Below are 26,058 nucleotides of genomic sequence, written 5' to 3'. Positions count from 1 at the left end.
TCCACACACAACATTTGAAAATCACTGGGCTGAATCCATTTTTGGGGCTAAACTTTAGAAGTCCCTCAAGGGGAATGGAAACCATAGATTCTATTAATATTGTGCATGGTTCAGTCCTACATTAACAAATCCCTATAGCAGGGATTCCACAGTTGAGTGGCAGCTTTGAGGTAGTATCTTTCTGCCATTCATATTCACTCCAACTGCAGTATTAGTTCTTTTACTTTGGCCCATTATATATTCTGACTGCCAGTTCTTCATGCATGTCCATCATCTGATACGTGGCTGTATGCAATGAATATACGTAAAATGTCAGTGTGACAGATGGAAGTGTAAAAAGGATAACCCAAGGACTCTGCATTCTGAGGCTCTAGAATTTGATTTCAACTTATGTTATCCATTGCTTATTGTGAGGGTGTAGATATTTGTGAATGACAAAGCAAATTTAGGGCAACAATGCAGCTTTATAGTGTGCATCCTCTGCTATTCTGTGGGAAGTGAAATTTAATATAACCTAGTTGACCATTTTATGATTTTATTGTGTTCCTTTACATGTTCGGCTAGCAATTTTCATACAGTTGTTTTAAAATACTTATTTTCTGTTGTGTAGGATGGTTTTTTCTACTCCTTGGTGTATGATCCCTCACAGAAAACACTCCTAGCAGACAAAGGAGAAATACGAGTAGGGACTCGATACCAAGCAGATATTTCAGACATGCTGAATGAAGGTAAGAATGTTGCTTCTTTGTACCACATGAAGCAATGTCTTCAAGAGGAAATGGCATTGTATTTGCACAGCTCATAAACCTAAAGACCAGCTTTATTATTGTACCACATGAAGCAATGTCTTCAAGAGGAAATGGCATTTTGTTCACACAGCTCATAAACCTAAAGACCAGTTTTATCATATAACCAGTTTTAATTTTAAGAATTTCAGTAACATTTTAATGTTTAAAGAAGATTGCTGTTGTAAAATAGCACCAACATTTTAGTTTGTTATAAATATAATTATTATAATTTAATACTGATAATTAGAAAAGTGTGGACATTATTTTTGTAAATAGCACTTGAAAGAGATTTAATGATTTGGTATAACAATTTGCTCTGCCCCATTGGTATGAAATGGGTTTGTATCTGCAATTTCCCCATATGCCAAGTGCCTAGTTGCTTGAGTGGCACTGAGCAAATGCCAGACATTTCTCCACAGGAAGGGAAAAAAGGGAAAAGTTGTTGTAATTCTTAGCTCCAGTTACAGTTCTGCATTGAAAGAAGTACGAGAGCAAGTAAGTCACCTTCACACTTTCTTGGCTGGGCAAGCTTGGATGGTGCAATTGAACATCCTCATTTCTCCATCCCAATCTGGAATCCTGATATAGCAACCTCAACACATCTCTCTCTTCCTCCTCTCCAAACGTAACACAATGTTACTTTCCAGTCTGCTACTGTTATTTTAAATTAGAAAAATAATTGTCCCTCCATTGTGCAGTTACAGATTTCTTACCACCTTTATTCACATTTTTGTTTACAGATATTTGTGATGGAAAATGTACAATTCTTTTGAAAGTAACTAAAGTGATTTTTTTTTAAGATTATATAATAAAAACAACATGGATGGGTATAGAATATTCAGGAAATATGGGGAAGAGAGGAAAGTTTGATGGTTTTACCATATATGTCTTGGATACCTAGGAAGTTAAAGAAGTTGATCCAGTGGGAGGTGAAAATGTGGGCATTTTTCATGTGAAAAAGACAGACCACCAGGTCATGATGATAAGCACATTTTTTTTAATTTATGAAGGGATAAAAAGGGTATATGAAAAGAGAAATGGTTATTTTAATGGGGGACTTGAACCAGCTAAATATAAATTGGGATTGCTTAAATAGTTAAATTTGATTTCATGAACTTAAAGCGTGCTTCATGACTCAGTGGGTCAGCCAAGACAGTTCACAACTTGACTTGATGATGGTAACTGTTCTGTTGTGCCACAAGGACCTGCAGAAGAGCAGAGAGGGGACCAACGGAGGGGCTGAGGTTGCAAGAGGTACTACCCACGCGAGAGACTTTACAGACAGAAGCTGAGCTTCTTGGACCTCTCTGAGGAGCAGTGCCTACGAAGGCTCAGATTGAGTCTCCAGGTGGTCGCAGACATCTGCAAGCTCCTTCATGCAGAGCTGCTCTAGGCTGGGCCTGGTGGCCATGCATTGCCCGTTGCAGTTAAGGTCACCACCGCCCTCAATTTCTTTGCCTCCGGATCCTTCCAGGGCGCCACCGGTGACATCACCAGGATCTCTCCGTCGTCTGCACATAAGTGTTTATGACAGGTCACAGATGGCTTGTGTGCCAGGGCATCCCACTACGTCAACTTCCCCATCGACAACATCAGCCAGACTGAGAGGGCAGTGGGTTTCCGCTCTCTGGCTGGCTTCCCATGGGTGCAGGGCGTAATTAATTGCGCACACGTAGCAATCCGATTACCTGCACATGAGCCAGGACTGTTCATCAACCGAGAGGGACAATCCTCCATCAATGCGCAGCTGGTTTGTGACCAGTGGGGGAGATTTCTGCAGGTGTGTGCCAAAGTTCCTGGCAGCTGCCATGATTCCTTCATTTTGCGCGAATCCAACATCCCGGTCCTCTTCCACGCACTAGACTGACTTAAGGCGTGGCTCCTTGGAGACTAGGGGTACTCCCTGCAGACATGGCTCACGACACCTCTGAGAAATCCCACCAGCACAGTATCGATACAGTGACAATCACATCACCACCAGGTCTGTCATTGAACAAGCCATTGGAATGCTCAAGATGCACTTCAGGTGCCTGGATCGATCTGGGGGAGCCCTTCAGTACTCACCGGAAAGGGTGTATAGAATAATAGTCGTGTGTTGCGTCCTGCACAACATCGCTGAACAGAGAGGGTTACAGGTGGACGAGGTCTCGTGCTCTGAGACATTGGAATGCTTTGAGTGGAGTCCACACTTCCATGTCCCCTTTCGCCATCATCCCTCTCCTGGGCCAGGGCCACATCACTCTTACCACTCTGTTCGACAACAGCTTGGAGGACATGTGTGATGCCTTATAAGGCCACTGCTAATGTATCTGCCTGTTTAAGGCGGCAGAATGTTGTTCATCCGAGTCCACATGGCCGTTGTCAGGGCCTGAATGGACTCATTTGTGAGTCGTGCTTGAAGCACCGTGGAGACTGCCATTCTCTCCATTGCAGACATTCCCGCACTTACCTGCGCCATTAGTCCACTAATGCTGGAGGTGCACTCCTCCATCCTCTCCGCTAATGTGGAGATTGAGCGTGGCAAGTCTTCCAGTACATCACAAAGGTACATATGTACCTCAATCATTCTCCTTTTCAAGGATGGCCCCAGGGTTCAGCATCTGTGACCAGCTGAGCAGAGCTTAGAGAGGAGTGCTTCCACCAACACGGACTCTCCACAGCTGCCCCTGCCACCAGTGTCTGCTTGTGCTCACTTTTGTGTGTAGTGACTCACCAGGTGACGACCCAACTAACTCTCTATTAGTACCCATCGAGGTGTATCTGCGATGGTGCATGGCTCGTTATGTGACGGTGTGCCCTCAGAGGAATGGAGCTCCTCTGAGGAATTGCGCTCGCCCATATTGTCGGCCTGTTCAGCATTCTTTGAAGGCCCTGGAGGAGAACATACAGCAATATTAAGAATCATTGCTGAAGTGATGTTGCGATGAGCATCCTGAGGTGTGCAAGAAGTCAGTCATTGATAACATCAATTCATGTTGCATCAGGGATGTTGAAGTTCTGTTACCAGATGTTTGCAGGGTGCCAGTCTTGTCATCTCCAACAGCCAGGCATTCCTGCGTCCGGCTTAGTTCCAATGCCGCCTCCTCCACCTCTGTCAGGGCCACTATTTTGGTGGTCCCCCCTCCAGTCCTACTCTTCTCCTGTGCATTTTGCGGTTTCTTCTAGAAGGGGAGAAAGTACAGACGTGTGAGTGAGTGAGGGTGACGGGGTCACCCGATGGATGCATTGCTTTGGATGAGGCTGCCCATGAAAGTGATGCATCAGAGGGTGACTATCAGACAGATTTATGACATTACATCAGGATTGGGTTGTATCGGAGTTATTGGTTCACAAATAGGGAGGTGAGGAAGTGCACAGAAAGTAAGGTAAGTTGATAATGAGACTTAAGTGGGTATGACGAGTGATGTGATGGAGTAAGCTTGGCAAGGCAGAGTGAGAGGTGGGTTGATGTGCACCACAGGATGTAGGTGAATCAGTAACTGTACTCACTTTTCCTGATGTGGTAAGGTCAATAAATTGCTTCCTGCACTATACCGAAGACCTGGCATTGTACTCATGCTACTGACTCCTTTCTCCTTCAAAATCTACTGTTGCATTAGCCCTTTAAATAGTTGGCTTTAAATCACGTCATGCGGGTGTACAGTACACCCGCTGCGCAGCTTGGAGATGCGAAACCCGGAAGTAGAATTAAGGGTCTTTAACTGAGTCGCGATTGCTCGAGAACACACTGGAACATTTTTTCACAGTTTCCCACCCGCTTAATGACCGCTCCCCACCCCCGCCTCTCCCCCCGGCTGAGATTCCGCCTCATTGTTAAAATTTATCCCAAGATGAGAATCTTAAACTTTAAATAGTTAATATGCCAAATGATTACTTCTTCCAACTATTTATTAGGGAAGACATAAGCAGCATAATTGGTGGTAATATAAGTAGAATTAATGGCTTCACATAAATGACATTGAGGTGGTAGTTGGCTAAAACAGGTTCAAAACAAATAAATCTATAGCAATGGATATTTATCCTAGGCTACTGAGGGATTTTAAGAATGACATTTTGAAGTGTTGACCCTCATTATAAAGGAGTGGATAAATACCATAGTATCCTTTTTCAAAGAAAGTGCCATAACAGACTCTGGCAGCTACAGACTCATCAGTCTCGTATCAATATTTTGTAAAATAGTGGAGTCGACTATCAGGAGTAAACTAAAGGACTGCATATATGATGATAATCTAATAAATAGCAACCAATGTGGATTCAGAAGGGGAAAAGCCTGACTGACCAACCTCCTTGGCTTTTTTGGGGCAGTGACCTCACAAGTAGACAATGCAAAGCCATATGATTTGGTGTGGCTAGACTTCTAAAAAGCTTTTGAAAAGTTTCTACATGAAAGGCTGTTTCTTAAGCTTAAAGTGGGGGCTTAAGGTTAGTGGGAGCAGATTAAAAAAGAATGGATAAAAGGCAGGAAATGTTGGGTGGGGGGAGTGCACCAGGGATCAATGTTGGGGCCCTTACTGATCTTAATTTACATTAACAACTTGGATCCAGAAGGAAAATTGGAGAAATTCACAGATGATACCGAGCTAGAAAATGGGGGGACGAGGGGGCAGTTGAATTTGAGAAAGAAGTTAGGAACATACAAATGAGTTAGATAAAATATGTAATTCAGTGGAACAGTTGTGGTTAGAATTAATATGAACAAGTGTATAACATGCATAAGAAGAAAAGATGGGTAATATACAGACACCGATGAATAGTGTTAACATAGCTAAGGGTGAAGTTGAAACTGATTTAGTATCAGTAGATTTGGCACTGGACATGTCCAATCAGGGCAGAGTAGCAGTCAAAAAAGCAAACAGAATGCTGAACTATATTGCTAAAATGGTAGAATACAAGGAAGATGAAAAATTGCTTAAACTGTACAGTGTCCTGGTCAGATAATACCTGAGTACTTATGCGCATTTCTGACCACCAATATATTTATGCTTTGGAAGAGGTTCAGAGAAGAGCCACAGACCTGATCCCTAATGTCAGCTGACAGCTATGAGGAAAGAGAAACCTGGGCTTTTCTTTGAAAGAAGGCAACGGAGGGGAGACCGTCTGGAGATATATAAGATGATGATGCTATAGCAAAATAAAATTTGGGACACTACTTCAAGTTAAACAGTGACGTAGGACCAGGAGGCACAAGTTCAAGCTGGTGTAATGCAAATATATGGCTGATAGAGGGAAGCTCTTCACACGTAGAGTGATCACTAATGGTTTGGACTTCAAAGTAAGGTAATGGAGATAAAACTCCCTGGAGTCATTAAAAAACATTGCTGGATACTATGATTGCTTGGGGGACTGGAAGCTGTTTCTGGATGGATGAATTAACATGGGTCGATTGGCTTTACCTTTTATCTATTTTGTGACCTTGATGCTTTTGAAGAACAATCTTTAAAATTCTGATATTGGGGAATGGAGAGATCTGATCACAACCATGTGACAATTGTTGCTAAAAGGCATTAGTTCTCTTTTTTGACATTTAATGAACAAAAGCTATTTAATATTATAAAAAATGAAATGTGCACATAAAAAGTTAAGCTATTCTCAAAACTTTGCAAGTTAGTTCCCAGTGAAAACAGAAGTAGTCCTGGAAATTTAGGAGTAAAATGTCTCTGGCACTAATGATTAGCTTGTTTTTGATTCTATTGTAAAGAAAAATAACCATGGTCCTACAAGTGAGCTGATTTGTCACTCAATCATAAATGGTTCAGTATATTGTTATAATTGTCCCATGTATAGTAGATCATCCTTTACAAAATCAATAATTAAAGGAGCTATAAAGTGTAATTAAAATCACTAAAACTTAAGTTACATGATCAGACAGGTTCTGGACTCCATTCTGTGTTGAACATTTTTACTTGTAGTTTTTTTTAAACTACAAGAAGTAAAAATGCTTGCATTGCACAGTAAATTACATTTTTATTTTTTTTCTAAAAAATCAATAAAGTTGCTTAAACAAAATCCAGCTGCTAGAAAATGTTAGGAGTAACTGTTTGAGCAGCTATTTCTGGCTCAAAAGGGCTTTAGCTTGCGCTGTTTAATACCCTGTTTATAAATGGGAGCTCATCAACAAAAGAGCTCATTTCCTATAAAACACACATAATTTAGAACATCTGGAATGAACAAAAAAATCTTTCAAAATGCCATTATTTTAAAATTGCAGCGTTCACAATTTGATACCCATGTTGCTTTAGATAATTATGCAACTACTAGGAGTGGGATTGCTATTTCTCTTTCAGCATCTTGAAAAGTTTGTATTCTTGTAATTATTTTTTAAAGCATATTATTACATGAAAAATATTTAATTTGAAAGGAAACTAAAATCTTTTGCTGGTATCACCAGAACATTTAAAAACATTTAGTTACAGGAAAAGGACATTAGGCCCAACAATCCCATTCATTATTGATGTTTTCATTGTATTTTGTCTATGACTAAGCTATGAACTGTGTTGATAAATTGAACCATTGTTATGTGTTGTGACTTCTAAGTGGTCTTGGAAGCTTTCTTCCTGAAACATAGGCTCTATTGGACAAATGATTACCAAGTTTTTTTCCCTTTTAATTGTTTTCACTGGTTCTGATCTAAAATAGGCCTTTCTACATGAAATTTCAATTATTAAAAATGATGGGTGAGAGCTGTATTTATACGTGCAAATCAATTTACTCCAAATACTCTTGCTCCCATTTTAAGTGTTCCAAAATCTCCTGTATCTATTTTCTCCAACTGCACTGTAATCATCTATCTTCACTTACTGTGCCAATTCTTGGAATACATATCCCATAATTTAATTTCCATGTTGTGTTGTTTGCCACTGTTGCCAGTTTGTGCCATTGTTGTATTGTAGCCTAAATACTGATAGAGACTATTCACAAAAAAGTGGTGAGTGTGAGCAGTTTTAGAATGATTTGCTTTATTTGTAACAGAAAGCTCAGTGTAGTGTTGTAATAACATGTTAATGAATAGATTAATTGTGTGCCAGAGATCTAAAATGCTTCAATAATTTGGGATGCAGTTTGATTATTTCTGCTATTTTATTCATGATTCCTGGAATTGATCTTGATACAAGGTATTCTGTTAATGTTCTTATTACATTGATTAGTGTAGAAAGCATCAGGTATTTGTCATAGTTTATTGAATTGTGAAAGAACCCAAGAAGATACCTCATAAATATCAAATTGGTATTGATAACTTTGGCAAGGTATACAAGCTGAAAAATTTAAATTCCAGAGTTTTTTACCCTTCGGGAAGATTTACCCGCAGCCTATGGATTAAAAGGCGTTTATTGTCTTTTCTGCTCATTCAAACACAGAAAATGAGTTAGTTGTTTCCATGGCTTATATGTTAATTTATCATTTAGCTGAAAAATATTTTTATTTGAACTATATGTTTTAGAAGATTAAATAAAACTTCAGAGTTACCACAACAGGTTGTAAAAAAAGTAACTGCTTACCTTATTTGTCAGCATCTTAAATGTAAAAGTAAAAATTCTTGTGGATTGTTTTCTTGGATTCCAAGGAGCCAAACTTTATTGAAGTGTCACTTCCGAATTACTGACTTGTACACAATTATTTTAAAGAGATAGTGATGCCGAAGATAAACACCAATGCTGAGTTCTTGATAGTGTTAGCTTGGTTCAGTTGGTAGCATTCTCATTTGAGTCACAGGGTTGTGGGTTCAAGTCCCATTACAGGATTGAATATTACCAGTGCAATATTGAATGAGTGCTGCATTGTCGAAGGTGTTATCTTTTGGATGAGACATGAAACTAAGGCCCTGCCTGCCAGCTCAGGTGGATGTAAATGATCCTATGGCATTGCTCAAAGAAGAGCAAGGAGTTGTCCTAGTGTGGCCAGCATTCCTCTCTCAACCAATAACTTGCATTTACATAGTGCCTTTAATATAGAAAAACATCCCAAAGTACTTCACAGAGGCTAAAGGATAGTGAGCCAAAGGAGGAAATATTAGGAGGGGGTGACCAAAAACTTGTTGTAGGAGGTGAGTTTTAGGGAGGAGAGGAAGATTGAGAGCACGGAGTGAATTGCACAGTGTGGTACCTAGGTGGCTGAAGGTTCGGCCAGCTTATATAGCCAGAATTCCTTTGAAGATGGGACTGTCAATCATTCATGATCAAAACAATAATATTTGACATGACAAATGCACAGACTCTCAATATTTTTCTGTGTAAAATGCAATGTTATAAGAAATATCCATAAAATGTTAAGGAGTAAGTACCTATAAATTGTCTGGAATCAAATCTAGGTTAACACCTTTATGGCTGAATGCTGGGTAAGCAACATCTGCTAAGAAGTCACTTAACCAGTGCAGACCTTGAATGCATAAAATTAACTGTCCATAACAATCTAAAGTACATTATATAATCTACAAATAGATCAGTAGAAACTTCTAAGTATTAGCCAGGCAGTTACATAGGAACAGGAGTAGGCCATTCAGCCCTTCGAGCTTGTTTCGCTATTCTATTAGATCATAGCTGATCTGTACCTCAACTCCATTTATCTGACTTTGATCCATATCCCTTGATACCCTTACGTAACAAAAACATATTGAACTCAGTCTTGAAAATTTCAATTGCCCAGCATCCACAGTCTTTTGGGGGAAGAAAGTTCAAGATTTCCACTGCCCTTTGTGTGAAAAAGCACTTCCTGATTTCACTTCTGAATGGCCTAGATCTAATTTTAAGATTGTGCCCTCTTTGTTCTGGATTTCCCCACCAGAGAAAATAGTTTCTCTGTATCTACTTATTGATTCCCATTATCATTTAAACACCTCAATTAGATCATCTCTAAACTTAAATGAATACATGCCAAGTTTATGCAACTTTCCCTCATAATTTAACCGTTTAAGTTTGTTGATGACTGACTCCATTTTAGGTTGAAAGACAAGAGAATGCATTCCATCTTAAAATTGGTTTACAACCATTTTTAAAAAAAAATGCAGCTCTCAGGATAAAATCTCTGCTTAGTCGTAGATTCCTGAGATAATATCAGAGCTCAGATTTTTGTACTGAGAACCCAATTATAGCATTTGGAACAGATGGACAATTATTTAGCAACTCCATTTTCAACTCAAGTTTGACATAAATATCCTAAATGACTGTTGAATTCACCTCCACCACCATCAGTAGACTGGACGCTAAAAATGGTCAGTCATCTCTGGTGAGTGGGCAATTGTATACTGAATGGAAGTATATATTTTGTTTTGATAGCTATAATATAGACTTGAATGAATTTATTTGTGAAAAGACATTGATAACAGGTTTGTTCCTGCTTTGATTTGAGGTTTGTTGATCTTTAATTTATTTCTTTATTTTGAAGCTCTTACCGTTTCATTGTAAATAATATAAACTGTTCCAATGACAGTAGACTATTGCTTTTTCTTTGAGAGTGTTAAAGATTGGAATTTTTGTTTAAAACCAGTATATGTAGATCCTAATAAATACATATTAGTTTGTTAAACAATGTTTAGTGAATAAAAGAGAACTTCAATTTATATAATACCTTATGTTTCTCAGTAATAGTCTAAAGTTCTTCACATCCAATTAATCATCTTGAAGTGCAATCACTGTTATGTAGGTGAACACAGCAGCCATTTTGTGCACAGTAAGGTCCCGCCAACAACAATGATCAACATAAACTTATGCTACATAGGATAGTTGACATATGCTGGATGGTGTTTGTTGTTGAGTGAAAAAGTATAATGGGGTGAACATTTTATGCTTGGACCTGCATTATATATTTAAGTGCTGTACCTGAATTAGAATTTCTGTAAATGGTAGAGAATGAGAAATAATTTGGTGGATTTGAATTTGATATTTATATCACAGTTATACTTGGGGGTCAGTAATAGTTTTAAACAAAAAGTAAAAAACCTCAGATGCTAGAAATCTGAAAAAACAGAAAATGCTGGAAACATTGAACAGGTCAGGCAGCATCTGTAGACAGAACAGATAAGTTCTGACGAAAGGTCAACACCTGGAACGTTAACTTATCTGTTCTCTCCACAGATCTCCTGCTGAGTGTTACCAGCATTTTTCATTTCTGTTTCTGGAACATTTTTGTCTGCATCTAATTGCATTGATTTTGCTTCAACTTAGTTATATCAAATACATTCCTGGAAATAGCTTGACCTTATATTGTATGCTGTATATTTTATTTATAACCATATAAAACTCAAAAGTTAAAGTAAGACAAAAGTGCAGAATATAAATTCACAGGAGACATTTATGCTTTTATAGTTTGACAAGTAATCTACTCCAAAACCAATTTAGATTTATGTAGAGTCTGGGATCATTGCTGGAATTATAGGGGGAAAAATTTGATAAGGCCTATGATTGGGCATAGGTAGCGTGATCCACTATTACCCCGCGCCCAATGGCGCCTGAGGAGGCAGGACGAGACTTTCGTCAGGCTTGAGGACTTACCTGCAGTTGGAAATCGGCGTTGACACGAGGATTCAATATAATTTGCACTTTCCACCAGCAGAGGGAGCCCAAAACACTTAAAGGCAGGCTGTCTCTTAAAATCTCTTAAAGGTAGCCTGTACCTGTTATTTGCGAAAAATAACAGTCTGCTGTCTGCACCGAGTCTGAATGGAGATCAGACATCGCACAAGTAAAACACAGATGCAGGTCCCATCCCTATGTTTACACACTGATGAGTTATGTTAAATCATTGAGTAAAGGTTGCTCACTACTAAATCCCACATCCTCCAATCTGCATGCCAGACCTTGCCAATCTGCCGATCTGAGTTGGTACCAGGCCTGCAAGAGTGTATGCACTAAGGTTCTCAGATGATGCACTAGAGGCCAAGGTGCAATAGGTGGACAGAAGGAGGGACATCCTATATCCATGAGGAGGGGGTAGGGCAAGAAGCCCTCCAGACATATACCCAGGAGGCAGCGGGGGACAAAGTCAATACCAGGTGCATACCACCGCGATCGTGGATGCAGTGTAGGAAGAAGTTCAATGCTTTGACACGAGTGGTCAAGGTGAGTGAGGTCAACTGTCAAGTGGTGTCTCCTACCAACTGCACCACTAGCCCCATCCACTGCTCCACACACTACACCCCCCAACACCAACATACCAACAAACTCCATCAGTACTCAACTCTGCCAATCAGATGCTCCCTCACACTGCTAAACATTACCACTGTTGCAAGCTGCCCACCCACAATTCACACGTCACACACACTGGCAGCTATTCAACCATAATAGGCACATCACCCATACGCACGTCCCGCTTTCTTGCAGGAGAAGATGGCGTATATCAGGATGCAGCAAGTGGCAGTGGCATTTCACCTCTCGAGCCTGTTCCCCTATTCAGTGAATCATGGTGGACCTGTGACCTAAATCCATATATGCTCCTTAGCCCCATATTCCTTAATACCCTTGGTTCACAGAAACCTATCAACCTCAGATTTAGAATTCACAATTGAGCTATCATCAGCTGCCATTTGCAGAAGAGCATTCCACCCTTTGTGTGTGGCAGCGTTTCCTAACTTCACTCCTGCACGTCCTGGCTCTAAATGTTAGGTTATGACCCCTAGTCCCAGTATTCAAGTATAGGAGACCTCCAAAAACTGTTACAAATGCATCGGCAGCCAGAAGCAATAATCCAGCCACTAACCTGTAAATCCTGCATGGTCCCTTTAAATAGCGCTGGTGGGGGTACTCCAGGCACTCCTAAGACATGTTCAGAAGGTCGTGGTTAAGATTGTGAGTTGGGTTGAGCGTTCAGTTCCAAAATGGTATCTATCACTTTAAATCAGCTTTGCACACTGATTGTATCCATTTTGTTCTTACTTTACATGCTGCCAGCGTTCGGTATTTGTGCATGAGCTTATACCTATACCAAGATGGCGTCTGGCTCACGTCACATAGGAAATGTGTGTGCGCAGCCAAGATGCCATCTTGGATGTTCGGGAGGCCGCGTTGTTCTGAAACAATGGGCACTGCACGGCCCAATTTTTAGCTCATAGTATCATTAAATCCAGAGCATTCGTTGTACAGAGATACACTCATTTTTTTCTACCATCAGTTGATAAAACCTCAATATTACACCTCCAAGTTTGTTAAAGGTGCAACCCTACAACTTGGATTTTATGGTACCTAGAATGAAGTTTTTGCAATTGTTATAAAATTAAATTAACCGCATTCATCACAAATTATTTGCAATGTAATAATAGTGTAGATTTATTTTTATAACGTGGGCCAGCCATGACTCAACAGCAACTGTCCGTTTCAGTCCCAGCAGAGCTAAGATGCCCCCCTCAAAAATGGTCATGTCCATGCACCATTCCATACTCAACAGGGTCCCTTTTTCTATTGCCCTTTCCCTACCTTTCAATGGCATTTTCCATTATCAAGGCCCATTCTCTCCACTGCCTAAAATCAGTTATATGTTACATCAAGTTACATCGAAACTACAGCACAGAAATGGGCCATTCGGCCCAACTGGTCTATGCCGGTATTTATGATCCAAACAAACCACCTCCCTCTCTACTTCATCTAACCCTCTCAGGATACCCTTCTATTCCTTTCTCCCTCATGTACTTATCTAGCTTACCCTTAAATGCTTCTATGCTATTTGCCTCGACTATTCCTTGTGGTAGTGCGTTTCACATTCTTACCACTTTTTGGTAAAGAAGTTTCTCCTGAATTCTCTATTGGATTTATTAGCGACTATTTTATATTTATGACCTCTAGTTTTGGATTCCCCCACAAGTGGAAACATTTTCTCTACGTCTACCCTATCAAACGCTTTCATTAGTGTTCAGTTCCATTCGCAACCCGTCAAATAATGAAGCAGTCCGAGCCCGCATGCAGCAAGACCTGGACAACATCCAGGCTTGGGCTCATAAGTGGCAAGTAACATTCGCGCCAGATAAGTGCCAGGCAATGACCATCTCCAACAAGAGAGAGTCTGACCACCTCCCCTTGACGTTCAACGGCATTACCATCGCCAAATCCCCCACCATCAACATCCTGGGGGTCACTATTGACCAGAAACTTAACTGGACCAGCCATATAAATACTGTGGCAATGAGAGCAGGTCAGAGACTGGGTATTCTGCGGCGAGTGACTCACCTCCTGACTCGCCAAAGCCTTTCCACCATCTACAAGGCACAAGTCAGGAGTGTGTTGGAATACTTTCCACTTGCTTGAATGAGTGCAGCTCCAACAACACTCAAGAAGCTCGACACCATCCAAGATAAAGCAGCCCGCTTGATTGGCACCCCATCCACCACCCTAAACATTCACTCCCTTCACCACCGGCGTACTGTGGCTGCAGTGTGTACCATCCACAGGATGCACTGCAGCAACTCGCCAAGGCTTCTTCGACAGCACCTCCCAAACCCGCGACCTCTACCACTTAGAAGGACAAGAGCAGCAGGTACATGGGAACAACACCACCTGCACGTTCCCCTCCAAGTCACACACCATCCAGACTTGGAAATATATCGCCGTTCCTTCATCGTCATTGGGTCAAAATCCTGGAACTCCCTTCCTAATAGCACTGTGGGAGAACCGTCACCACACGGACTGCAGCGGTTCAAGAAGGCGGCTCACCACCACCTTCTCAAGGGCAATTAGGGATGGGCAATAAATGCCGGCCTCGCCAGCGATGCCCACATCCCATGAACGAATAAAAAAAAGACCTCTATCAGGTCACCCCTCAACCTTCTCTTTTCGAGAGATAAGGACCCCAGCCTGTTCAGACTTTCCTGATAAGTATATCCTCTCAGTTCTGGTATCATGCTTGTGATTCTTTTTTGCACCCTCTCCAATGCCCCTATATCCTTTCTATAATATGGAGACCAGAACTGTTCTCAGTACTACAAGTGTGTCTCACCAAGGTTCTGCTTTTCAATTCTATCCCTCTTGAAATGAACCCCAGTGCTTGATTTTCCATTTTTATGGCCTTATTAAACTGCGTCGCTACTTTTAGTGATTTGCGTATCCGTACCCCGCGATCCCTTTGCTCCTCTATCCCATTTAGACTCTTATTATCCAAGCAGTATGTGGCCTCCTTATTCTTTCTACCAAAATTAGCCACCTCACACTTATCTATATTGAAATTCATTTGCCAATTTCATGTCCATTCTGCATGTTTATTAATGTCCTCTTGCATTTTGACTCATTCTTCCTTTGTATCAACCAACTTGATCTTGTCCGCAAATTTTGAAATTGTGCTTCCGATTCCTGAATCCAAATTGTTAAAGTAAATTGTGAATAACCATGATCCCAGCACTGATCCCTATGGAACACCCTTCCCACCTTTGCCAGTCTGAATAGCTACCCTTAACACCTACTCTCTGTTTTCTGTTTGATAACCAACTTGCTATCCATTCTGCTACCAGTCCCCTTACTTCATATGCTCTGACCTTAGGCAAGAGTCTACAATGCGGTACCTTATCGATGGCCTTTTGAAAAATCCAAATATATTACTTGTACTACATTGCCCTTGTCTACGCTTTCTAATCCTCCTTCAGAGAATTCAGTAAGGTTGGTCAAGCATGACTTTCCCTTCTGATATCCGTGCTGACTATTCTTTATTATATTTTCGTTCTCTAGATGTTTTTCCATTGCATCTTTGAATAAAGATTCCATTATCTTTCCTACCACTGATGTTAAGCTAACTGGTTTATAGTTCCCTTGAATTGTTCTATCTCCCTTTTTAAATATAGGAATAACATTAGCTGTCTGCCAGTCTTCGGGCTCTATTCCCTTTGCTAATGAGTTTTCATGTATGTGTAATAGTGCCTCTGCTATTTCTTCCCTAATTTCATCTTGTGCATCCCAAGTGGCCCTTTCCTTATACTGATTTTTCTTTTGTTATTTAAGTGCCTGTAGAATAATTTACTATTTCTTTTTATATTCCTTGATAATTTAATTTCGTAGTTCTTCTTTCCTTTCCTAATTTTTTTAAAATTTCTTTCCTAACCTCTTCGTATTCCTTTTTGTCATCCTTTCCTTTATTGTCTATGTACTTAGAGTATGCCTTTTTCTTTAGTTTCAATTTTACCCTTATCTCTTTATTCATCCAAGGTGCTTCATTATTGGCTGGTTTGTTCTTGTTTTTTTAGAGGAATATATTTCTCCTGAACACTGTTGATCACTGTTTTAAATATTTCACACTGCTGTTCTATCTCTTTGTCTGTCAAAATTTTTATTCTAGTTCCATTCTCATCCCCTCAAAATTAGCTTTTTTCCAATCTAATACTTTGCGAAAGACATAAGACAAAAAACAATCAGTTTAAACCATATTATGTTATGATTGCTATTACCTAGATGTTCCCCAATGTTTACATCTCATATCTGCTCTGGTTCATTTCCCATTACTAGATCCAGCAGTGATTCCTCTCATTGGGCTTTCTTACTGGGTAAGAAAGGAGTCCTGAACACATTGTAAAAACTCCATTGCCTTTTCCCCTTTCCCTACCTCTTGCCAGTTTATTTGGGGGTAGTTGAAATCTCCCATGATTATTATTCGATGTTTTTTACTCATTGCATAGATTTGTCTACAAATTTCATCCTCCACTTCCCTTCCACTATTAGGTGGTCTGTAGAATATACCTATTAATGTGATCGATCCCTTCTTATCCTTTGTCTCAATCCATATGGGTTCTGTTTCTATCCTGATGTCACTCATGTCCCTTTTTTCTATTGTCTTTAATTAGTACAGCTACCCAACCTCCTTCTTCCTTCTCTATCCTTTCTAAATACATTATATCTTGCAATATTTAACTGCCAGTCCTGTTCCTTATGTAACCATGTTTCAGTTATGTCTACCACATCTAGCTCCTCACTCTGAATTATTGCTTCCGGTTCCTTTGTTTTGTTTTGGATGCTGTGCACATTGCTGTACAGGCAATTTAATTTGTTTTTAGTAATTGTTCCCCTCACTTTATTTTTAACAGTCATTTTGTACTTTTATTCTATAAGTGTATTTGTTCCCTGACTATTTATGTAACCCTTATTCCTTACCTTGGTCTGACCTTTACTCTCGTTTCCTATTTCTTTTTCCTTCAGACTTACGTTACCTTCATTAGGGATGATCCTTCTTTTCACCCCTAGGCAAAAACTTCTAATTTCTCTCCCCCCGCCCCCATCACCAATCTGTATGTGTGCCTGTCTGTCTCTCACTCTTCCTTGTCTTCCCTCTGCCCAATAGGATGTTCCTCTGCATCCTCAAACCAAATCCTCAAGTCAAAAACCTCTCAAATCCCTGAACAATGGCTTCTTTTCTCTCTCGCCTTTCTTCCTGTAACATCACTGGGTAAGACAGTGGATTTGAAACTTTCCTGTATGGGGATGCTCCCTGCACATAATAACACACAGCGCAATACCACCTAAAATCGAGCAGTAGAGTAGCAGAAGAGCAGGGACAATGGGTTAGGGAGTCCAACCTTGAAAGCTCCATTTAGTGGTTTCCTCCCCCCTTCCCCAGGAGACACCTTGGCCGCCCTGCTACACTTAAACCATGGTGGGTTGGTGATGGTGGGGAAGCAGAGGCTAGAGAAACTGACCGACTTTCCTGATTTCTTCCAGCTACATTTTCAAGCAAATTTGAAGCACTGCTGAGCTGTTAAATTGAGGCAGTTATGCTCAGTGAATGCATGTACATTAATCCAGGTTACTGCCTAGCAGAAGCTATACAGATGAATCCTTCACTTAAATGACTATTACACATGCAGAATTAACTCTAGCCCTTCCCAGTGAGCCTTGTTGCATGAGGGAATAAGACAATTAGACAAACTTTATGCAAAAGCACAGGAATCCATCTCCAATGAATGAACACAGGACTATACCCCAGCAGTGCTGCAATCCAAGGAATGAGGAGAGAGAGAGAGATAGATGCTGTTACAGGATATTCAGAATCTCAATGCTGCCTCCTTGGGATAAAGAGTTCAAGGAGGGAGACATAAGCAAGCTATCTGTGAAATAATTTTTCAGGGCAGAAACTTTGTCCCAACATGATCTCCCATTTCTTTCTCCCCCGAAGCCCCCAGGATAGAATGTAAGGAATATGCTATTTGTTTAAAAAAAATCATTCAAAAGCTGGTCATTATGCTGGAACCAGTTAGGTTTTCCTAAGGATCTATATGTACTTCTTAGTGGTTTTATATAGTAACGAGACACTAAAATTAGAGTTTAAATGAAATCATAAATAATCTATGTCAGAATTTTGAAAGATTTGGCAATGGCATGGATGGGAAATAATTGTTAATAATGAAAAGTTAATTTACCATGTTCTTTCTTCCTTCTATCTCTGGGTAATTTTTCACTGCTATCGTTATTCAATGCCAGTTGACTATACACCTTCCTGAATGAAGTGGGCTCGTTCATCAAGTGAACAGGACTGACATTTTGTTGGCCTAGAAATGTCGTTAGTAGGAATGTGTGGAGTGCTGTATAGCTAACAGACAAATATTATTGGACTTCGAATTTTTAAAAAATCAAAATATTTACATTTATTTCTTGTGGAATGGCTCAAGAGCTAAATCTGACTCCCAACGAAGAAGGTTTTCACATTGCTAGCTTGTGCAGACTATTCTCTGACAAGATCGGGGAAGATCTAAGGGCAGAATTGTAATGTCACATGCTTCTAATTTGCCAGCTGTGCTACAAATTTGCCTTGTAAGAGCAAATTCGGAACATGAGCAATTCTATCATGAAGAATCATGGAATGCCACAGCACAGAAATGAGCCATTTGGCCCATCAAGTCTGGGCTATTGTTTTTCTCCATATGAGCAACTTAGCCGAATCCCATTCTCCTGCTCACTTCCTATAACCTTTAATATTTCAAGCAATTATCTAATTTTCTTTTTTTCAAAAATCTATGAACTCTAGTTCAATAATAATTTGTGGCAGAAAATTCCACATACTAACCACCCTGTGTGTAAAGATTTTTTTTCCAACCTCCCCTTTATTTCCCAAATTTGTGCTCTCTTGTTACTGTCTTCTCAATCAGTGAAGACAATCTATCACTATTTACTTTGTCATCACCCTTCATGATCTCAAAGACCACCATCAAATCACTCCTAAATCTTCTCAGCTTTAGTGCAAAAACCTCTAACTTCTCAAGTCTGCCTTCATAACAGTAACACCTCATCCATATTAGTAGTCTAGTGAATCTATGCTGTACCTTTCCCATTGTTTTATATTCCTCCTGTCATGGGGTGACCAAACCCGCATACAATGTTCCAACAATGACCTATGCTCCTTGCTTCTATCTTCGATGCTTCTAGATGTCCTTACCTTAAGCCGCCAACTTTTAATATATGTATCTACAGACTAAGGTCCTCGTACTCCATTTAAAATCTAGAAGTGTAGTTCCTTTTCCTGTTGTTCATTTCAAAATGTGGTGCATACCATCTGGGCCTTGGGACTTTTCTACTTTTAATGAAATTAACCATTTAAATACAGTTTCCTTTCAAATACTTATCTATCTGTGGCCCTTCCACATCTTCCTAAGGTATTCCTACAGATCCACTCTCATCTTCCTCTATACAAATTGAGGCAAAATACTTATGAACTTTTTCTGCCATTCCCTCATTCTCATGTTCAAGATAACCCTTCTTCGGGTCAAAGTGATCCCACCCCTTCAAATATCTTTTAACTTCTTTACATATGCTTATAAAATCCTTTGCTGTTTCACTCTGTTGATTATCAGTCATCATTCATGTCCCTCTTAGCTAACCTAATCTTACTTTTTGCCTCCTTTCAATACTTCTCATATATATTATCCCCCTGTGTTTATCAAATGCCTTTTTAAAAAAAAACTCTTTGCCTCAACTGTTTAACATCTCAACCATGCCCAAGTTCTGGAATGGGGCTTGAACTCACAACCTTCTGACTCAACTGATCCTAATTGACACAGGTAATTGAATGTTGCATGGGACATGATGGTTCCTGAACTTTTGGGATCATGGAAATGCTAGCAATGAAGGCAACCAATCTATTTGATTAATGTAGAATATAGAGTTGGACAGATGCTCTGAAACAGAGAAAATTTGCCGGGCATTTTTTAGGAAATCACATGGTTTGCGTAGAGTCCATGATGAAGTAGTTTGTTGAATGGAAGGAACTGGCTTGATTGCCTAAGTGGTCTTTTTTGTGTATTCTTTTTGTATAATGTTATTTGGCGTTTTTTTTAACTCTCTTGGTGAGTCCCCATCTGCTTTTCAACTGTAATATGTTTACCCACAACCTCATGTAAAAATGACAAACGTCAAGGCCTAGAATTTCCTGTGGCGGCATATTTGGGAAGTTGCGCCCTCTCATATGCCGATTTTGCTGATGTTAATTTACACTAAACTTTATTGTGGAACTAATTAGACAACGTGGAGCATGAATAATCAAGTTAATTGAAATGTAAAGAAGAAATGCCCTCTGCGTCCAAGATATATCTGATGGTTCCAACATTGTCCCGACTCTTTGAAATTACATTGAAATTGAATTTTGGAAGTAATCAACTCATATCACATTCCATGATTTTATTAATGAATTAATAAAATTGTTAAAACAAGCAGGGAATTGTAGACTGCTTGAGATTATAGCTGCCTTGATGTATAGCTATTGAACTCCAGATCATTAATTTCAAGTTTGGGATTCTCTTTACTTTAATCCTTTGCATTCCTTAGCTACTTGACAACCACATCTATCCCTCCCCAACCTCTATACCCTTTTTGAAAAAAAATTCGACTAAGGATGATGAACACCTATGCTTTGGTGTGCAAAGTAAGTAGCTACACTTGGAATCAGAATGGTTGTGATATTTAGGACTTGAGTGATATGTCAAGTTTAAAAAAAACAAGTCTATATAACTCCAAAGGCTAAAGAACACTCCTTTGAGCAAACAAATTTTGTGTCTTGGTTTCGGACAATGATGTTTTGCAAATTTCTTCCACATGAAAACGATTTTCATTTCTTGTGCACCAGATATTCGCTGTAATTTAAATTCAAACCCCGTTGCATGCATCTGCTTTGTCTTTGCCAAATGAACAGTAACAGAGGGTGTTATTTTTGGCTTAGATTAGGGTCATTTCGGTGCCGTGGCAGGGTCAGAAATGCAATTGGACTAAATTTAATATATAGATATCAAACAAAATAAAATTATAGATCGGTGACAGCTCAAAGCAGCATTTGAATCCTCAGCAAATTTGGCTACACCTTGTACCTTCAGCACTTGGCTGTCTTCACCCTTATATCAGGTTGGCAGGTCTTGAGTGATTAAATATGAAGTAGTTTTTTTGAAAAGCTATCTAGTTAAAGAGAAGCGCAAAGTTGCTTTTCTTAAAATCACACCCCTGCAAAGTGTAGCAAAATTTCCTCTATGCTACCACTTTGATTAGTTTGCATAGTGCAAATTTCTGTTTTTGACCAAATGAATTCCTAGTGATGAATAGCAGAAGAGTCAATTCAGTTCTTGATTTTTCTCAAAACATATAGGACTGTATCGGATCGGAAAAGACCATTGTGATCCACCTGGCTATTTCAAAAATACCACCCTCTCAATCTTTCACCACAATACATCTAGCTCCCTTTTGAATTTGCTGACACTCCTATACATCACGTTGGTCATCACTGTAGATTGTGTGATGACCAATGAATCAATACCAGTGGCTGTTTATTGTATGATGCTTCCTATTTGAAGTAAGATGTGTTAATTATGTTCTGTTTATTCTTGGTAGGTGAATCAGATGCCAGAGATCAATCGAAGATGGAGGTTAAAGTTTGGGATCCTGACAATCCACTGAATGATCGACAAATAGATCAGTTTCTGGTGGTTGCACGGTGAGTTCAGGAAAAAAGACTGGCATATTAATGTTGTCAACTAAAAACATTTGAATAGACTACTTGAGTTGGACAAAGTATATAAGCTGGTGGAACAATGGCAAATGAGATTTAATGTGGATAAATGTAAAGTAGTGCATGTCGGAAGAAAAAATGGTGGACGTGCATATTACGTGAATGGTCTCAAAATAGGTAAGAATGAAGTCGAAAGGGGTCTCAGGAATTTAGTAGACTTGGTGCTGAACATGTCCAACCACTGCAGAGTAACAATCACAAACCAAATAGAAGCGGATCGTCATTTTCATTAGGTTGATCCTCATGGAGCCGCAAATTATGATGTCTCTTGTACAAAGCAGTTACAAAAGTCTTGATGGTTATTTGTTTTATGTGGTGCAAAGACCAAAGTGAACCGGTAACTGAGGATTAGATAGCTAAGTGGATGGATGAGTGCATTTTCCACTATTATTATCTCGCAGCACAGATGTTCAAGGATCAGAACAGAGGTCGTTCTACCCATTCTATGCCTGATTCTGACTATCTCTCAAGAAATTTCTGACTGATAGTATTTTTAGGCTGCCACATGGGGTAATCTGTTCACACACAGATTAGAAATTTGTCTGAGCCCATTTTCGAGATCAGACACAGCGCTGCACAAGCAGCAGGCGCTCCAAGGTTGAGGTACAAGGTTGGCCTGAAATTGGGCCTTGGGCCTCATTAGGATTTTATACACGAGCTGCCAGTGCCTGTCGTACCTTCTGAGGCAACTCACGCATTACAAATGCCAAATGTCAGCCGCTTGCTTTGCACTGGCAGTGGCCCAAAGGTGAGACCAGGAAGGGGAGTTCGAGCGGGCAGTGGTAGTGTGGGGGCGTGGGGGGATCACAATAACTGTGGCCTCAAGGGAGTGCTCCTTCAAGGAAGTACCCTTGTTGGTGACCACAGGAGCAGTTGAAGAATTCTGAGTGGGGCAGTCCCGGCAGCTGCTCTGCTCAGCTTAAACTAATTTTACGGAGGGATCCTTCAACACGCATTAGGCCTCTAATTAACATATGCAAGGTGCTTATTGCCTGTTGTAGGCGGCCGCCCGGAACACCTGCACAGCCGTCTACATCAATATGGCGGTGCTTGTAATGCAGGTGCTGATCAGGTATGGGGCGTTGTGCCCCGAAATTACTTTGGTTTTCTGCCTGGAAAATGGGCGTAACGAGGAACAATTTCTACCCCATATACTAAGGATTACTATATAGGTTTGAATACTGCACACAATAGACAGATCTGTCTTGGCAGCTGGTGTTAATGGCTTCTCTGCAGGGACTTCCTCTCCTAAGTTGTACTACTTTGGAATGTTCCTAACATGTGTGGAGGATCCCTGAATGAAAGAATGTAGTTCACTTTGTAAGGTTGTTTTCATTCATTCACTGAAAATCTTAATCCTCATCCTTCGTACACCACATTTCTACACAGCTATCCTGTCATGTAGGGTCATAGATATTTTTGGAGTTAGGGATATTGCTAATTAATTAAGTTCCAGTTTATCTCCAAAAAGAATTGGTGCAGTGTGCAGTTCCTGCTGCTTTTTCCAATCAGAAGAACAAGACCCTCCATGAAGTGTCCACAATTTGAGTACAATGAGCTCTGATTTGCTCTAGTGGTTACTGCCAGGATGCATCCACTAGAACAAGAAATAGCTCATTGTACTCGAATTGTGGACACTTCATGAGTCGTCATGTGGAGGATTTCTTTTGACACGGTCTGATTCTGGAATAACTTATGTGCTTTCATCAAGTATCATTGCCCTGATTTGACTGGTGCTGCAATGCTCTCAAGGTGGCATAATACATTAATTTATAATAATATATTGAAAATCTTGTATCTGCACGTACTTCCTGTCAACTTTTCCCCTTTATAAATTTGTATGCCCTTATTTATAATAGAGACTGTATGTAAATTATAAATGCGAACACAGGAATTTATAATGAAAATATAAAAATAAGGACAGAATGCACAACTTTAAAATGGGAACTGAATTACCTCTGTATGCCCAGCTCCAATATTTCCTGCGCTCTAACCCCACTTCACCTGAATGCTACACATGGGGCTCGATTTTCGCACCCCCGAGCGGGTGCGTTCGTGGCGGGGGGCTGCGATAATCGGGGATTCCCGGGGCGGGTCTGGAGCCTGGCTCCAACCCACCCCCTTCCGGGTTCCCCAGTGACGCGCTGACATGCGCGCGCAGCCCCCGCGTGTGGGCCTCCCGCCGGCAATTAAAGCCGGCGGGGTGCCACTTAAAGCAATCATAAGGTATTTCAGGTCGTTTACAGACCTGATTAACGTGACATTTTAGGAGGGGTGGGATTTTGCAATGAACTGGGACTGTTTCCCGTACTGGGTGAAACACTCCCAGTTCAAATGGACGTGTTGCAGCCATCAGCCTGTGGCAGCTGCAAAGGTCCATTTGACTGGTGGAGGGGGGTGACCCTCACTCATTGCAGGAGGCCACTCTGTCACTTTGGACAAAATTTGGCCTCCACCACCCTCCTCCTAACAATAAAATTCACCAGCTTGCACACATATCCCAGTGTCCAGACACATTTACCTACCTTACGGACCCCCTCAAACGTACATCTTCCGGATGGGGGCCGCCATAGCTGCAGTCATGACCTCCTCGGAGGACGAACAGCATCACCAGCCTCGCCAGCCATGCTGTCCACCTCTAACACATGGAGCTCCACGACACAGTGGTGTGACACATCCACCTGCACAGCAGGAGGGAGGGCAACGGCAGAGAGAGATGTGTCGCAAAAGGCACTACCCTCGCCACAGGGTCTACAGACCGAGGCTCAGCTTCCTGGACCTCTCTGAGCAGCAGTGCACATGGAGGCTCATAGTCACTCGACATGTAGTCATGGACGTCTACAGCCTACTTCATGCCAAGCTGCTCCCGGCTGGCCCGAGTACCATCTTCTTACCTGTCGCTGTCAAAGTCACCACTGCCCTCAACAACTTCTCCTCCGCATCCTTCCAGGGTGCCACCGGGGCCGTCGCCGACGTCTCTCAGTTGTCTGCACAAAAGAGCCCTGCAAATACACCTACACCCACTCTGCAGTGACACAATGGGTGGTATCAGTTGTGGGTCTTCATTGTGATCCTCAGGAAAGGGCATTATTGCACAAACCAGACAAGATTCGCAAAGACGTGGCAGTAGTGGTGCCAATATAATATGTAATGTGAGTTGATCAGAAATTAAATATAAGTAAAAACCATGACAAACCTTCAAACACCCTTGTGCATCCCCTTGATGCTCACGACAAGTTTGCCTTACGCTTCCTACTGCACATATGTGATGCATGCCCTGTGGCTGCAGCACAGGTAGTGGCAGGTTGAGTGAGGCTGACTGTGAAAGATATGCATGAGAGGGTGAGTATGAGATAGAGCCATGAGATTGTATGAGGATTGGGTTGAGTGGTAGTGGTGGAATGAATACTGGCGAGGTGAGTAAGTGCAGGTAAGATGAGGATGAGGTATGAGTGGGTGTTGGCAGTGCAGAAGATGTGGGGTGGGGGTGGTGATGTGGCTGATGGGGTGTAGGGGAATGAGTAAGTGTACTCACTTCGGCTGACCTACTTAGGTCATTGAAGCGCCTCCTGCACTGTATGCAGGTGGGCGATATGTTGGTGATGCAGATGACCTCCTCTGCCACCTCGAGTCAGGCCTTCTTGGTGGCAGAGGCAGTCCGCTTCCTCCGTCCGCTGGGGAGAAGATCTCTGTCCTCCCCCTCCTCCTCACTCCATCCAATAATACCTAGAGTGAGGCATCATTAAACGTGGGAGCAGCCTTTCCCCTGGGCTGCTCCATACTGTGATGCTGCAGGAAATAGGAAAAATTAGTCAGTGGAGGACTGCCCCTTTAAATAGGGCTCCTCCAGCTGACAGACTATGCTGTGCATACGCAGTCCGCCCGCTGCGCAGCTTACCAGCGGGAAACCCGGAAGCACAGGTAAGTCGCTCCAATTAGCCTGCGATTCCGTGCGGAGCACACTGATTTCACCGGGCGTGTTACCCACGCGCCCAATCAACCCCCCGCTGCGAACCTGCCGCCCTGCTAATATCGGGCCCATGGTCTTGATTCTCTGTATGCAATGCCATAGAGCATTGACTAGTGTTACATTAGAAATTTTACACGCACTTCCTGTCAACTTTTCCCATTATATAAATTACTGCTGATGGAAGGGTATAGTCACAGCGTGACCAACTTAAATATGCAGTATCCATTGTAAATACGGCAATAATGGAATTAAAGTCAGAATGTATGAATTTAAAATGGCGATGTACACCTTTGTCTAACTATCCGTCGTCCTTTAACCCTACTTCACCTGAAGACTACACTTGGTCTTGACTCTCTGTGCACA

At 41.1% G+C, this 26,058-nt stretch overlaps 1 protein-coding gene across 5 annotated transcripts in view; it reads left to right on the top strand.

Moving 5' to 3' along the window:
- mta3 (metastasis associated 1 family, member 3) overlaps nt 1–26,058 on the top strand; it is a 209,659-nt gene that overhangs the window by 71,454 nt on the left and 112,147 nt on the right. For all 5 annotated transcript variants that reach the window (XM_067988810.1, XM_067988808.1, XM_067988807.1 and 2 more), the window contains exons 6-7: nt 611–728; nt 21,548–21,650. In XM_067988810.1, coding sequence (XP_067844911.1) covers nt 611–728; nt 21,548–21,650 — 221 coding nt within the window. The remainder of the gene's footprint in view (nt 1–610; nt 729–21,547; nt 21,651–26,058) is intronic.

Source organism: Heptranchias perlo, chromosome 8 (assembly GCF_035084215.1).
Source record: "Heptranchias perlo isolate sHepPer1 chromosome 8, sHepPer1.hap1, whole genome shotgun sequence".
Lineage (NCBI taxonomy): Eukaryota > Metazoa > Chordata > Chondrichthyes > Hexanchiformes > Hexanchidae > Heptranchias > Heptranchias perlo.
This window is presented reverse-complemented; position numbering and strand designations above follow the sequence as displayed.